Genomic DNA, 14,951 nt, shown 5'->3' on the forward strand with positions numbered 1-14,951 from the left:
TCCACACGGCTAATGAGTTTCTAAAAGACCATTGCCTGCTATAGGGCAAAGTCCAAGCTCCTCAGCATGGCTCATAAAAACCCTTTATAACCCGGCTCCTACACCCTCCACCACTTCTCCTCAGCCTTCTGTCTGCATGCTTCCTGCCATTTTCCTGTCCATGACACACTGGCCACACATTCCAGCCTTTGCTTTTCTCCTCAAATACAATGGCCCATATCCTGTCTGCTTCCTGATTTCCTCTCATCCTTCAAAACCAGACTCATATCTCTCCCACAATATAGTGTGTTCAGCCGCCTTCCCCCAGTCCCTCCTCGCACCTGGGAGCCTCCTTTCTCTTGCCTGCATTCCTTCATCCTTCAGTGTCCATTTTAAGCCCTCTATACCTCAGTTTCCCCCCTTGTCTGACTTCCAGAGTGTGTAGAGCGTGGGCCACACTCTAGTGCATGGGTGCATGGACTCCAGTATCTCCCCCTGTATGATATGCTCAGTTGCCTCCCCCCAGGCAGCAACTCACTGCACCCCACCCCCACTATACGATCTAGCCTGCACCTCCACCATACGATCTAGCCTGCACTGGAGTTCATGAGCTCTGCACTGTGAGAGACTTTGTCCTGGGTGCGTCTGCACCAGTTACTTGCTGCTGCGTGAGAACCCACCCTAACCTTAGTAGGTGACAATAACTATTACCTATATTTCTCACAGTTCTGTGGGCTGGCTGGATGTTTGGCTGATGGTTTCCCCATGGCTCAGTCATAAAATGGCCCTTAGCTGGAGGTTCATCCATGCTGGGAGTCCAAGATGGCCTCCTTCACATGTCTGGCAGTTGGTACTCGCCGTCAGAAGGAGCACTGGAATTCACTTCCACAGTCACTCATCCTCCAGAATTTGAGACTGACTTCCTTAAGAGATGATAAGGCGGGTGAACAGATGATAAGAGATTTCAAGCAGAAGAAGGTGAATGTTACACGTCCTCTTGAGGCCTAGACTCTGAAGTACACACCACATCACTTCTGTTACATTCTGTTAGAGCAAGTGACAAAACCATCCTAGACTCAGGAGGTAAAGGGACAGACTCCACTTCTGGGTGGGAGAGGCTGCAAGCATGGTGGCCATAGTTAATCTACCACAGACGTCTTGTCTCCCAAAGTAGATCCCAATCTAAGCTCTGGAGTTGCATTTCGTCTCGAACTTGCAACACTCAGCCCCACGCCTCGCCCATCAGAGGTGCCCAGGAAGTGACGTAACTTGCTTGTTACATCACTGAGGAGCAGAAATTCGGTAGTCAGAGACTCTGGGTTGAAATCTGATTCTGGAATTTACTAGAAGGGCAATATTGAGCATAGTACTTAACTTCTCTGATGCTTGGCTTTGGTTTCCTTGTTCATAAACCTGATATGATAATATCTAGTTTATAATAAGATAACCTCATATAAAGGACCTGACACATGGTAGATAGATGCTTCCAACTGTAGTTCCTATTCATCATGAACTGTTTTTCTTATTTATGGTTAAATTACTATGCAGCTCAGATAAGTGGCCCATAAATCAAAACCTGCCTCAAACATTGCAAAATGAATAAAATTTGGCATTGTTCATTCATAGTATAAGATTTCACACCAGTCAGAATGTCCCTGCTCCTACCACATACTTTAACATTAACAGAGGCATCTGATTCTCCATGCCCATTTTCTTCTGGAAAAAGGTATTCCAACCTAACATGGATAACCATGGACTCACTGTGTTACCTCCAGCATTGACTTCATATTCATTTCAAAGTTGAAGGAAAACTACATGACCTATGGTGGGTCTAAATCCAGATCTTAAAATCTGATTTTAGGGGCGCCGGTGTGACTCATTGGTCATGATCTCGCACTCGTGGGACCCAGACCCGCGTCAGGCTCTGCACTCAGTGTGTAGTCTGCTTCAGACTCTTTCTTCTTTCCCTTCTGCTCATTCCCTCTCTCTCTCTCTCTCTCTCTCTCAAATAAATATATAAATCTAAAACAAACAAACATGGCTCTAGAATGTTGAGTATAGTATCACCAGCTTGGCCCATCTCTCGACCATAGGTGTAATGACAATGAGATATTAAATATATAAAGTGCTACGGATTCCTTTAAAAGGGAGCCCAGCTATTCATAAGGGTCTATGATTGTTATTTTAGCATTAGTAGCAAAAATTAAAGAGACGCTTTCTAAACTATGTCATTAGAATTTAAAAATACACCATATACCAGGATGAAAAACCTTACACCAGTCAGGATCTTTTCCTTAGTACATTACAAGATATTTCTTTAAATAGGCTGGCACCCAAAATATTATAGGGTCATAAAAATGATGATAAATATAGTCAAGGTGAAACTCCTAATCTTATCACTTTACTACCTTGGTGACCCATTAGTTCAAATTAACTCATTTTCATGGAGGGGCTTTGGGGCAGCTGTGAGGCTGCTGTGTAAGCTACAGGAAGTTGCAGACTGGCAAATTTCATTCAAATATAAACCTCTGAATTTGGCTACCTGGCATTGCAGGATCCTGTTGTTTGCAGTATGCAAAATAAAAATTATATACCATCTTGCTTGGTCAAAAGTTATGGGTTCTTCAATATTATTCCTGAAGGATTCATAGAATAAGAAGTAAATGTATGAACATAATATATTGGACAAGGAAGAAAGGAATGTAAGTTTTCCCTTCGTATGTGCAACGACAATTAGTGACATGCTAAAGACTCATATTTTAGGCTCTTCTCTCTCAACCTATAAAATCTGAGAATGAGATGGAATGAGCACCAGCTCTGAAATCTTTCCAGTGAAGTCCTTCCCAGTCCCTACCCAGGGCCTTTAGAACTCAATTCTTTGTTGTTCTGTGAGGCAAACTGACATGATGCATTATCATTGCCTTTTATATTTACCCCCCTTAATATTTCCCAGGCCACCAGAGAGAGGGCAGGTCGCGTTAGAGCTAATAATTTGATGAAAATATTTTATGTCATAATTATAGTAATGGGTCATAGGAGCCTATCAAAGTTTGTCAAAGTTTATCAAATTGTATGTTTAAAATTTGGGAATTTAATTATATGTAAATTGTACCTCAATAAAGCTGATCCCCCAAAATAGTATATTCATAAATACGTGTGTGTGTGTGTGTGTGTGTGACAGGAGAGTATCAATCTCACTAAGTCTTCTTGTCCCTAAGTCTCACGTATACCAAAAAAAATGTTAAACTATATATGATATGTTCATATTTTTGTTTTTGAGATATTAAAATGCATGGGAGACAGCATGGTGCTTTAGTTAAGAAATGAGTTCTGAAATTCCAAAGATGCTTATTGGATCTCACCCACCACTATCACTGTCAGGTCCACCTACTAAATAACGTGGGTTATTTCTCTGTTCTCTAGTCCTTCATCATTAAGATGAGAATAATATTACCTATCTTTGGGGATTGTGGTGATTATTAAATGAAATAATATGTATAATACATGTGGGCATGTGGTTAACAGTTTGCTTATGAAATAACAAGTATGGGTTTATGAATTATTTCTATTATAATTTAAATCCCTATGAGAGAATTCAGAAATTATGAGAAAATAGAATCTTATGCTAGAAAGATATCTACATATAGTTGCAATATTTAGCTATTCAATTGTTTTGGTCAGACTAGATGGTCTGGAGGTAGGAAGATCTCATCCACAACAAAACTGGGTACTGCATAAAACACATTTTAATCAGTTGTTGACCTGGCAGTAAATAAGGGAAATCTCTGAAGCAAGAGGGACACTGGGGGAGAAGTGTTGGCATGGGAGTCTGGAGAAAAGTTTGATCAGAAATTAAGCCATTGAGTGATGAGAAGGTGATCACACCAAAAAGGCAAGTTCCCCTGAGAACGGGTGTCCAAATCAGCCTTATGCATGAACTGGTCCTTGAACAGTAACCAAGTTTGGGGAGCTGAACTTGGGACTCCAGGATCAACCTGGGGAAACTGGAAGGGAACTGGCTCCCTAGAAATATAAACATAAATCTTCTAGGGGAAGCAGTCTCAAATTAGGACCCCAGATTTTTACAGATTAAGGTTCATCAGATATAAACTTCAACCAAAGACCACCAAATGCATAAGGAAGCAAACCATTATGAGTGAGAGTCAGCATAAACAGTAAACAAATTAAAATTCCTAGAACTTTTAGATAGTAGAATTACCAAATACAAAATATACAGTAACTTAATAAATAGGAAACAGTCAACTAGAGACTATCAAAAATTGCCAATCAGGTTTTTAAAAAATCAAATGGAATTTATAGAAATGAAAAAATATGTATTCATTGACCATTTTTAAATTCAGTGTATGAGTAAACAACCAACTAACTACATTGAAGAAAGAATTAGTGAACTGGATGTAGATCTGAAGAAGTCTGTAGCCATTTATAGCAAAATACAGAACAGAGACTCATGGATATAGAGAAAAATATTGGGAAGTTTGGGATGAAGAGGATAAAGGTAAAAGGTTTAACATATATCTAAACAGAGTGCTGGAAGGAGAGAATCGTGATGATACAGACAAGGCTATATCTAAAGAGAGGTAAGTTGAAAATTTGTAGAGATAAAATGAGGTTAATTTGAAGAAAACTGAAGACAAAGGGAGTATATTAAAAAGTCTAGATTTTAAAAAATGGGTAGAAGACCTGATTGGAATCTTTTTTCCAAAGAAAATACTACAGATGGCCATTAGACACATGAAAAGATTCTCAACATCACTTATCATCAGAGAAATGTAAATCAAAACCACAATGAGATACCAGCTCACACCTGTCAGAATGGCTACAATCAAAAACACAAAACAACAAATGTTGGCGAGGATGTGGAGAGAAGGGAACCGTCGTGCACCATTGGTGGGAATGCAAGCTGGTGCAGCCCCTGTGAAAGACAGTATGGAGCTTCCTCAAAAAGTTAAAAATAGAGCTACCCTATGGTCCAGTAATTCCATGACTGGGTCTTTATCCAAAGAATACAAAAACACTAGTTCAGAGACATACATGCCAAAATAGCCAGTTTATGACAGGATTATTTACAGTAGTCAACTTATGGAAGCATCCCAAGAGTCCTTCGGTAGATGAATGGATAAAGAAGATGTGGTGTATATATATACAGTGGACTATTACTCAGCTGTAAGAGGATAAAATCTTGCCATTTCCAGCAACATGGATGGAGCTAGAGGGTATAAAGTAACAAACAGACTCTTAAATACTGAGAACAAACGGGTGGTTGCCATGGGGGAATGGGTAAAATGGGTAAAGAAGATTAAGAGGTACAAACCTCCAGCAACAAAATAAATATCACAGCGATGGAAAGCACAGTACAGGAAACACGGTCAACAATCTCGTAGTTACATTGTATGATGACAGATGGTGACTGCACCTACCACAGTTGAGCACTGAGGGATGTACAGAACTGACAAATCACCAGATTGTACATCTAACCAGTAATAACATCGTGTGTCAACTACACCTCCGTAACAATTTTCTTAAAAAAGCAGTCAGAAAGGGAAAAAAAATTGTCCAAAGTGTAACTGCAAGGTCAACAGCAATCTTGGAAGCCGAAAGACAGTGAGGGGGTACCTTTGAAATAGGGAAAGAGGGAGCCCCTGGGTGGCTCAGTGGGTTAAGGCTCTGCCTTTGGCTCAGGTCATGATCTCAGGGTCCTGGGATTGAGTCCCGCATCGGGCTCTCTGCTCAGTGGGGAGCCTGCTTCCCCTTCTCTCTCTGCCTGCCTCTCTGTCTACTTGTGATCTCTGTCCGTCAAATAAATAAATAAAATCTTAATTAAAAATATTTTAAAAAAAGAAATGGGGAAAGAGGAATAGCTATAAAGTTACAATTGTGGACCTAGCAGTATTATCTTTCAAGTATAAAAGAAAAAGACACGATGTTTTCAGACAAATGGAAACTAAAACATTTTACCACCAACATCACCTACAGGAAAGGAATTTTCTGAAGGATTACTTTAAGAAGATGGAAAATGAATCTTTAAAAAAAAAGTTTTGAAGAAGAGTAAGCAAAGAAAATGATAAACATATGAGTAAATCTAATACAGACTTACTTCATAAGATGGTGACAATTATGACATCTAACTTGGGAAGATATAATATAAAGAAATGAGCTAAAATATAAGAGAACACATTCTCATGTAGGTTAGGAGATGCATAGTGAAGGTTAACGTTCTAAGGATTTCGTCAGTGTAAAGACTGAATGCCAGTTTAGTGCTATGAACTGAATGTCTGTGTCCCCTCAGAATTCATGATAGGGATGCCTGAGTGGTTCAGTTGGTCGACCTTCAGCTCAGGTCATGATCCCGGGGTCCTGGGATCGAGCGTCACATGGGGCTCCCTGCTCAGTGGGAAGCCTGCTTCTCCTTCTTCCTCTGCCTGCTGGTCAGCCTGCTTGTGCTCTGTCAAGTCAACAAATAAAATCTCAAAAAAACAAACAAACAAATAACCAACAACAAAAAAACACCCTTCTTTAAAAAAAAAAAAAAAAGCATTCATGTGTAAAGCCCTAAGGCCCATGGTGTTTGGAAATGGGGCCTTTGGGAGTGAATTAGGTTGTGAGGGTGGAGCCCTGGTGAATGGGATTAGTGCCCTCTGAGGAGAAGACACATGAGAGAGATGATCTCTCTTTCTCCCACATGAAGACAGAATGAGAAGCCAGCCATGTGTAAAGCAGGAAGAGGGTCCCCACCCAGACCCCGACCACACGGGCACCTTTCCAGCCTCCCGCACTGGGAGAAATGTTTCCTGTTCAAGCCACCCAGTCTACAGCATCTGGCATAGCAGCCAAACTGATGAAGACATTTAGGGAAATAATGGGCTCTCTTCAAATATTTGAAGAGCCATATATGGAAGAAGGGATGAACCCAATTGTGTATGGACCAAAAAAGATGAGAAAGAAGAAGGTGATTCTTTTCTGCCTGCTTTGTGACAGTCAGAAGTGCCCAGAGAAGAAGTGGGCTTTCAGAGTGGGCACTGGGCTCCACAGCCCTGGAAGCTAGCTGCACCCAGTGTTAATAAAGTGGGCTTTGGATTTTGGCCCCGGTGGGAGGTTGCACGAAGCTCTCTATAAAATCTCTTCCAAGGGGTGCCTGGGTGGCTCAATGGGTTAAGCCTCTGCCTTCAGCTCAGGTCATGATCTCAGGGTCCTGGGATCGAGTCCCACATCAGGCTCTCTGCTCAGTGGGGAGCTTGCTTCCTCCTCTCTTTCTGCCTGCCTCTCTGCCTACTTGTGTTCTCTGTCAAATAAATAAATTAAATGTTTAAAAAAAAAATCTCTTCCAACTTTTAAGAATCTATAGCTCTGTGAGGGTCAGGAGCGCAGATCCAAAGAACCAGATGTTGAGGACTCTTAATTTCTGCAACAGCTTTTTTCCCTATATCACTTTGTTCCTGGGCATCATGGAGCTAGAATTTGCAACTGTGTATTTTAGGACTCAGCACACCTGGATACCCTTCCTCCAGAGGTCAGCTTCGGCAACATCCCCCCTTCCCCGCCCCAGGATGTGTTCCCTACCCCACTGATCCCAGCTTAGGTGCCCTGCTCACTCCGTCTTTCCCCAACCCCAACACTTCCCACACGACACTGCTGTGACTGCCTCATCATCAGTAACTTGACAGTTACAGTAGGTTTCCTAGGGCTGCAGTAACAAGTGCCCCAAATGGAGGGTGGGGCTCTTAAAGTGATGGAAAGGTATTGTTGCACCATCTGGAGGTTAGAAGTCCAAAATCAAGGTGTCAGCAGGGCCAGCTCTCTCCGAAGTCTCCAGGGGGACATACCACCCCCCTCTTCCAGCTGCCCGTGGTTGCTGGTTCGTAACTGGAGGTCGTATCCCTCAGGCCTCTGCTGCTATCTCCACGTAGCCTTCTACCTTCTGTGTCTGTGCCTCTGTGTGTCTTTCTCCTCTGCTTAGAAGGACACCAGTCATGTTGGATTTAGGGTCCCCCCCAATTCAGTATGACCTCATCTTAATGTGGTTATATTTTCAAAGGTCCTGTATGTATATAAATCACTTGATCTACATTTGATATTGCCATGAACAATAAAAAACAGAAGACAGATTAGTCCATTTCACCTAGCCTGTGCTTTTTGGCATGTTTACCAGACTCTAACTTTGGTTTCTCTCATCTCTTGTAAAACTTGGTTCCCTGATACTTGAATTTTTTTTTAAGATTTATTTATTTGAGAGAGTGAGCGAGCACGCTAGCAGGAGGAGATGCAGACGGAGTGGGAGAATCCCGAGCAGACTCCCCCTGCCCTCCACCAAGTGCCTGAGATCAGGACCTGAATGGAATTCAAGAGCTGGACCCTCAGCTGAGCCCCCCAGGCACCTCCGGACACTTGAATTCTGATTCCCACTTGCCCTCCCAATTTAACCCCCAAATAATCTTAGTATCAGAAAATAAAGCAAATAAAATGTATCCCTAAATCTTTTTTTTTTTTTTTAATTCAAACTTAACAACTAAAGAAAACACTTGCATTCTCTTTGCCTTTTGCCTTCCAGAGCGGTACCAGCAACCCCCAGTCTCCGTTCACTCAGATGCCCGGTGAGTACTTGAGCTCAAGGAGCAGGTGGTTAATTTCCGTTTGCGTTCAAGTCAGGCTCTGGGGTTTCCGTTCTTTTATAACTGCCTTATGGCACTTTGGAAATTTTACTTTTTCAAACTAGGCATTTTTAAAATGTAAAATCAGGGAAGACAGACTTAATTCAGCCATTCCTGAATTCAGAGTTCATTCTGTCTTGAAGGCAGCCTTTCCATTCCTTGCCCAGCAGAAGCTTACTGAGCAGAAACAATAACCATTAGGCCCTTGATACAATTTTAAAATGTATAAAATTCCAGCACCGTGATCTGACAGATTGTGCATCTGCTTTAAAACAGGAGAGAGGAGGGTGGGCAGATGGAGGAACTACCATTTATTGGGTGCTCTCTAGAGGTCAGGCGCTTAGGTAAGCATCTGGTCTTCATTTCAGGGCATATGTCTCATTACGTCCTCCCGCAGGGATGGGAAAGGGGCATTCTCGTTCTTAGTGACAGGGTTGGGGACTCCCATGAACATGCGTGCACACTCACACACACATACTCCTTTCAGAAGTGGCCCAGGTTTTCTCAGCAATCTCCGTAAGCTTCAGAGCTGGGTAAGAAGAGGAATGAGAACCACAGGAGATGCCGCTTATCTGACTGTCTCGTTTTGTGTTTCCCAATCATGGTTACCATCCCTGGAATCTGCTCCCTTCTATAGAAGGACATTTTTGCAGCTTTTCTTACTATCTCAAATTATCCTTCCCCTTTAAGGAGAAAAAAAATATATGCTGAAGAGAGCACAGGGTTTTTTGTTTTGTTTTGGTTTGGTTTTTTCTTGGTGGTTGTTTTTATTCGGAAATTGGCAGCGAAGACGTGAGATCCTGGAAGCCTCATTTACCTATTCTTCATTCTCTCCTCAGCCTTAATGAGTCCCATGGATATAAATTCATGACACAAAACAGAATTTTTTCTATTGATACTAATTTTCCACGTGCACATGTTTTTTTCTTCTGTGAAACTATGCTTATGATGAAATCCCTAACCGCAGCTTTCCAATTCACGAGCAGATTAGAAGTTTGGGCTTAGGGAATTTAAGAGGAGAGTAGAGGAGTAGAAATTGATGTAAGTTTCTACACGGAGTTTTGATTTCCTCTGAGTGAATGAATAGATTTACATATAATTGCTGAACCCAGTATTATCCTCCTGGATTTGCAGCAAATGTACGAGACACAAGCTCTGCCCCATGGAGGTGGCAGGTGGTTTAGAAAGAGGGCCGTAACTCCGGTGTGGGAGTAGTGAGCACAACACCCAGTACCACACCGCGTGGCAAGGGCCAAAGAGTCGTGCGGGTAGAGTGATGTGTGACTATGTCCCAGCAACCTGGGAGAAGGGTCTTCTCTCCCTGTGGACGAGAGAGCAGAGTGGGCGGGGACAGAGTCCGCAAGTGGCCCCGCTCTGTTTGGGGGAAGGTCAGAAAGGCACCTGCATCCTCTCCCAGCTCAGCCTTTCTGTGATCTCGGGGTGCAGATCCCAGCGAATCAGACCACATCCACCACCAGCTGGAATAATCAAACCATCCACTTGACCGAGCTAGAGTCTATGTCCCTGAACATGTTCTAAATGGTCATGAGTTTCCTGCTACAGCCGAGCCGCTGGGCTGGAAGACTGCGGCAAACACCTCTCCCTTTATGGGACAATTCCACTGGCCTTGCCATAAACGAGATTCTTCTTAGCTTCCGCTCCTTCCCCTGTTTTCACCAAGGGAACCTTTTCGTGCGAGGTATTCTTTTCCCCAACTCTCCCAGGGCCCAGGTGAACTGAGTCAGGGACTCGGCATGGACACAAGAGGGCAGCAAATAACATGAGACTCTTCGAAGCCAGAAAACACATTTTTTGAAGTCCTCCGATTCGGTGGCACAGATGCTCACCGTCCCAAAGCAGGTGAGCCATCATGCTGCCTGCCGGGTACAAGACACATGTCAGAAGGTCAGTACACAAAGGAGTAGGAGCTACTCTGATGTGGCGTGGGTTTACAGCACCACCGGGTTGCAGCACCACCAGGTTACAGACGCCCAGAAGCAGCCTGTTGTTAAGTCCTGTGATACGGGGACAGAGCTCAGACACTGAGAAAAAGACATTTTCTTTTCCCTTTAGGGCCAGACTTTTCCTAGAGCAGTAACTGGAACACAGGAAATGCACAGTGTGTTGAGTGAGTGAGTGAGAAGAGTTTCCGCACCGCGCCCAATGAACTGCTCTGGAAAGGCAAAGTGAAGCTGAAACACATTGGTTATTTGGGCTGGACGGGTTAGAAGAGGCAATGCAGCAATATTTAATGCTTTTCAAGACCTTTCTCTGTTTCAGTGTTTGCCCTGGTATCCGGCCCACGTTAGAAAGACCATTTCCCTCGTGGAGAGTCTCAGCGGCCACAGATAGGCCCAGACTTCCCATGGGGACATTTTTGACCGTTTGTTTTCCGTTTGGCAACAGGTTCACCGGTAACGTCGGGTTACTACGGGGTCAGAAGATCGTTCCTCTCTGAGTCGGACTTCCACAACACCAGACAGCTCGCAAACGAGGTCTGCAGCTCAGGTCCAGCGGCCAAGCCCTTTGCCTGCGAGGCCCCCACAGGGCAGAGCCACCCGGGCCTCCTGGATTCCTACTTCCCAGAGCCCTACGGAGACCACCGGCCCCCCGGCCTGACCCCCAGCACCGGCTCTCTGTTTGGCGCCTCGCCCCTGCCGCCGCTCCTGCCGCCACCCTTCGCCGGGGACCCCAGCACACACTTGGTGCTTGTGAGTATGCCCGTGGTTCACGGTTTGGGAGCAAGGCGAGGCCCGGAATCGCGCGCATCTGGCCAGTCCCTGCGCCTAGGAACGGGGTGGAAGCAAGCTCTGGCTCGTCCTGCGCACCCCTGAGGCTGCTGGGCCAGGACACGCTCTGAGGGGCCTCCCTCAAAGGTCCACACCCACCGTGATGGCGAGCGGGTCCATCCTGGGGCTCCGGAGGGGACGACCACATGGCAGGATCTCTACCCACTTTGTTAGTACTTTGCTAATCTTGCCAGATGTTCGCCCATCGTCCTCCCACACACAAGGAAAGAGCACTGAGGTCCCATCTCCCACAGACCAGGCTGTACCCCGTCAGGGTGGCACATCAGGCCGTTTTCCCTCCCAGTCCCCAGGCCACCCCTCCCAGGATCTTTCTACCCTGTAGAATCTTGTTCTTCCTCAATCCTAACAAAGAGGGAAGTTCATAGAGATGTGAAGAATACTAACACCCATCTTAGAGAAAGCTCTAAAGTCTTCAACTACAGGAATGAATCTCTAAAAAATGGGACTAAATGGGGCAAGGGGGGTGGTAATTAACACGATCATCAAATACCTGCTCTAGCCAGGAACTTCCATGTGCCTCTGTTCATCGAACACTTGCAACAACTCCAGATAGACTTACTGAAGCCCCATTTTACAGATGAACAAAGTGAGGTACTCAAAGTCAGGAATGAAGTAATGGGCACAGTCAGGGACGGAACCCAAACCTTTCTAGCTCCAAGCCTATGGAAGCTCCTACCTCTTGGTAGGAGCAAAAGCCCACCACATGGTTCAGAGCCACCCGCCCTCGTGGAGGAGGGCCTCCCCAGGGTGGAAAGGGCATTAGGAGCCCATGTATTGTGAGGCTCTAAAGGAATGCAAGACATGGAATGTTGGAAATGGTAAAATGCTGTATAAATGTTCATTCTGTTGTTCTCTCATTTTACTCATTTAATGTTGTTTTCTGGGGAAAGCGACTGTAATAGATCTAGGGGGTCCAATGAGTCAGACACTGCTGGTGTCAAACCCCAGAGGGAAGAACTGCCTGGTAAGGAGGCCGGAACAGCAGAGAGGGGACACCGAGTCTGCCCTGGAAACCGCGTCTGCTGGCAGCCAGTGTTGGTGAGGAAATCTGTCAGCATCCGAGTGTCCCCTGGTGACTAACCCCAGGCACCTTTCCATTCTCCTCAGAGGGACTCGTGGGAGCAAACAGTGCCCGATGGTCTCAGCCAGCCCGACCCCGTGCCCACCGACACCCTGCAGACCCTGTCACCCAGCGTGAGTTGCCTCTCCCAGCTGGAGTCGGGGAGCACCACCCCGCATAGGAGCTCCAGCTGGGGGGCCCCCCTGGCCGGGGCTCAGCCCTACTCACTGCACGCGCTAGAGGATCTGTACCACGTGCCGGGGTACCCCACACCACCCCCCTATCCCTTCACCCCTCTCGTGACCATGTCCAACGACCTACCCCACAAGGTGGTGCCCCTCTCCCCGGATGAGGGGGCAGACACGGCCGGCCTTCAGGACCCTTCTTCATGGACCAAGGAAGACGGGAGCATGGCGTGGGGGTCGTACGAATGCCGTAGAGCTTACTGAGGCGTGTGCCACGGGACTCCGGCTGTGCTGTTCTCTGAGCTGGCTTCTGGATTTCGCAGATCGTTTTCAGGGTCTTTGCAGCTCATTTGGAACTGGATGTCCAGAACAGGCCCTCGTGCCACCCTTTGTAGAGGGACCACGGCATTTATTCGTGATCCTCCCTCCCACAGCCCCACTGAGATACAGCCTCACGTTAATTCAGGATATCAGGGACTATATTCTAGTGAGACACAGGCTACACGTGTGGCGTTGGAACTGTAGTAACCCATCACATTTCCAAATTTCTGTTACCTTTGAATATCCTCATTAGCACTCATATTTTTCTCAAATTACATTAAAAAGTTTGTGCAGATCATGAAATAAACTGTTCAGTTTTTCTTAATTATGAACTAAGTGTGTTCTATAGTAAGAGAGAAAGCATAGGACATAATGCAGATTAGGGCACATATAACAAAACTCATTTTATGCCATGTGATTTTTAAAGAGGAAAGTATTGGCGCACCTGGGTGGCTCAGTCAGTTGAGCAACTAACTCTTGATTTTGGCTCAGGTCATGATCTCAAGGTCGTGGAATCGAGCCCCACATCAGGCTCTGTACTCAGTTCTCTCCCTCTTCCTCTGCCCCTCCCCGCTTTCTAAATAAATAAATGATAATAAATAAATGATAAATAATAAATAATCTTCTTTTTAAGAATTTTAAAAAGAAAAATATTATATACATTTCTTCCTTAGTGACTTGTGAAGGCCCTGTAAAAATATAGCACCACATACAAATGTTTTATTGTCTTTAAAACAGGATGAGAGCAGGAGACTATGGCTTCATAGATACATAGCTTTGATTCTGCCCTAAAGTCTGGGATGTCCAAAAATGAGTCTCATCCAAAAAGTGATATGAGCCCAAAACTTTCTTTGATCTGCAGTAGCCTTAATCAAGCCAGACATTGTTTCTCCGGTGGAAAAAACTATAGTCATCAGAGTGGATTCATAAAATGGACATCCTGTAATCAAGTAAGAATAAATAAGGAAAATAGTGAGAGCAGAACTGGGCTGCTGGCAAGAAACAACAGACAACAAAACACCAAGATGTACAGGGGTCTTGGAGAAGGACATCTGGCCAGGTGTGCACCAGCAGCATGATACACAACACATACCATTTGAAGGAAGACCTTGCTGATGGCTCATTGGTCCAAAATGTTCAGCTCTTACCATATATAAATGAAGAAATACATCTGACGCCTCCTTCTGTCTCATGTAAATTTGATCAGGGTACATTGCTTCACCAGTTGGGTTCACAAAGTAATTCCCATCAAGCCGTGGGCCTGGCTGCAGGCCAAGCCAGTCATAAAAGCCTCACACACACTTTGACTTTGCAAAGTGTGAGTCGAGGCCCACAGGTCCCACTCCCACTCCTTCTACTACTTTCCTGACACCTTCCTTTCTATATTCTCTTATCACATTTTCCTGGCCCCTCTGGTGCCTCTTGGCCCAACACCTTTTTCTTCCATCTCTTGGGGGCCCTTTGCTCTCATTTCCACCGGTTGTCCTAAGCCACTCAATACAGTTTCCATCACACCCTCTGTTAGTGTCCCATGCTCTACCATCAAACAAGGACATTGATTCACATTTAGAAGTGACTGATACTCTACCTTCTCCGTGCCTTCATGTCTATTTTCTGGTTAAGCAATTACACTTCCAACTTATGGAGTGCCTACAGAAATGCTTGGGTACGGAGCCTCCCACGAGAAAGCATCCCTGACGGAGCAGATCAGGAAGGAGCACTGACAGTCCCCACATGCTGGGCTGCCCTCTCCTGGGTCCCCTGCCCTACTTCCTCCCTCCCGCCACACGGTGTCACAGCCTGATCTTTACTTTTCTCCATATTAGCTCTTCACTAGAAAGGGGCAACTCCTACTGTGGCCAACAAAGTTGCTCTTTCTTAAGTCCAGTGAGACTTGAGGCCTCAGTCCTGGTCCTGGGATCTTCGGCAG

At 45.1% G+C, this 14,951-nt stretch overlaps 1 protein-coding gene across 1 annotated transcript in view; it reads left to right on the plus strand.

The window, feature by feature from the left end:
- POU2AF2 (POU class 2 homeobox associating factor 2) overlaps window positions 1-13,346 on the plus strand; it is a 33,539-nt gene extending 20,193 nt beyond the window's left edge. Inside the window, exons 3-5 of the mRNA XM_059180086.1 lie at window positions 8,546-8,588; window positions 11,052-11,356; window positions 12,563-13,346. Of these exons, the coding sequence (XP_059036069.1) occupies window positions 8,546-8,588; window positions 11,052-11,356; window positions 12,563-12,964 (750 nt within the window). The 3' untranslated portion in view covers window positions 12,965-13,346. The remainder of the gene's footprint in view (window positions 1-8,545; window positions 8,589-11,051; window positions 11,357-12,562) is intronic.
- Window positions 13,347-14,951: the final 1,605 nt, after the last annotated feature.

Source organism: Mustela lutreola, chromosome 1 (assembly GCF_030435805.1).
Source record: "Mustela lutreola isolate mMusLut2 chromosome 1, mMusLut2.pri, whole genome shotgun sequence".
In the NCBI taxonomy this organism is placed as follows: Eukaryota; Metazoa; Chordata; class Mammalia; order Carnivora; family Mustelidae; genus Mustela; species Mustela lutreola.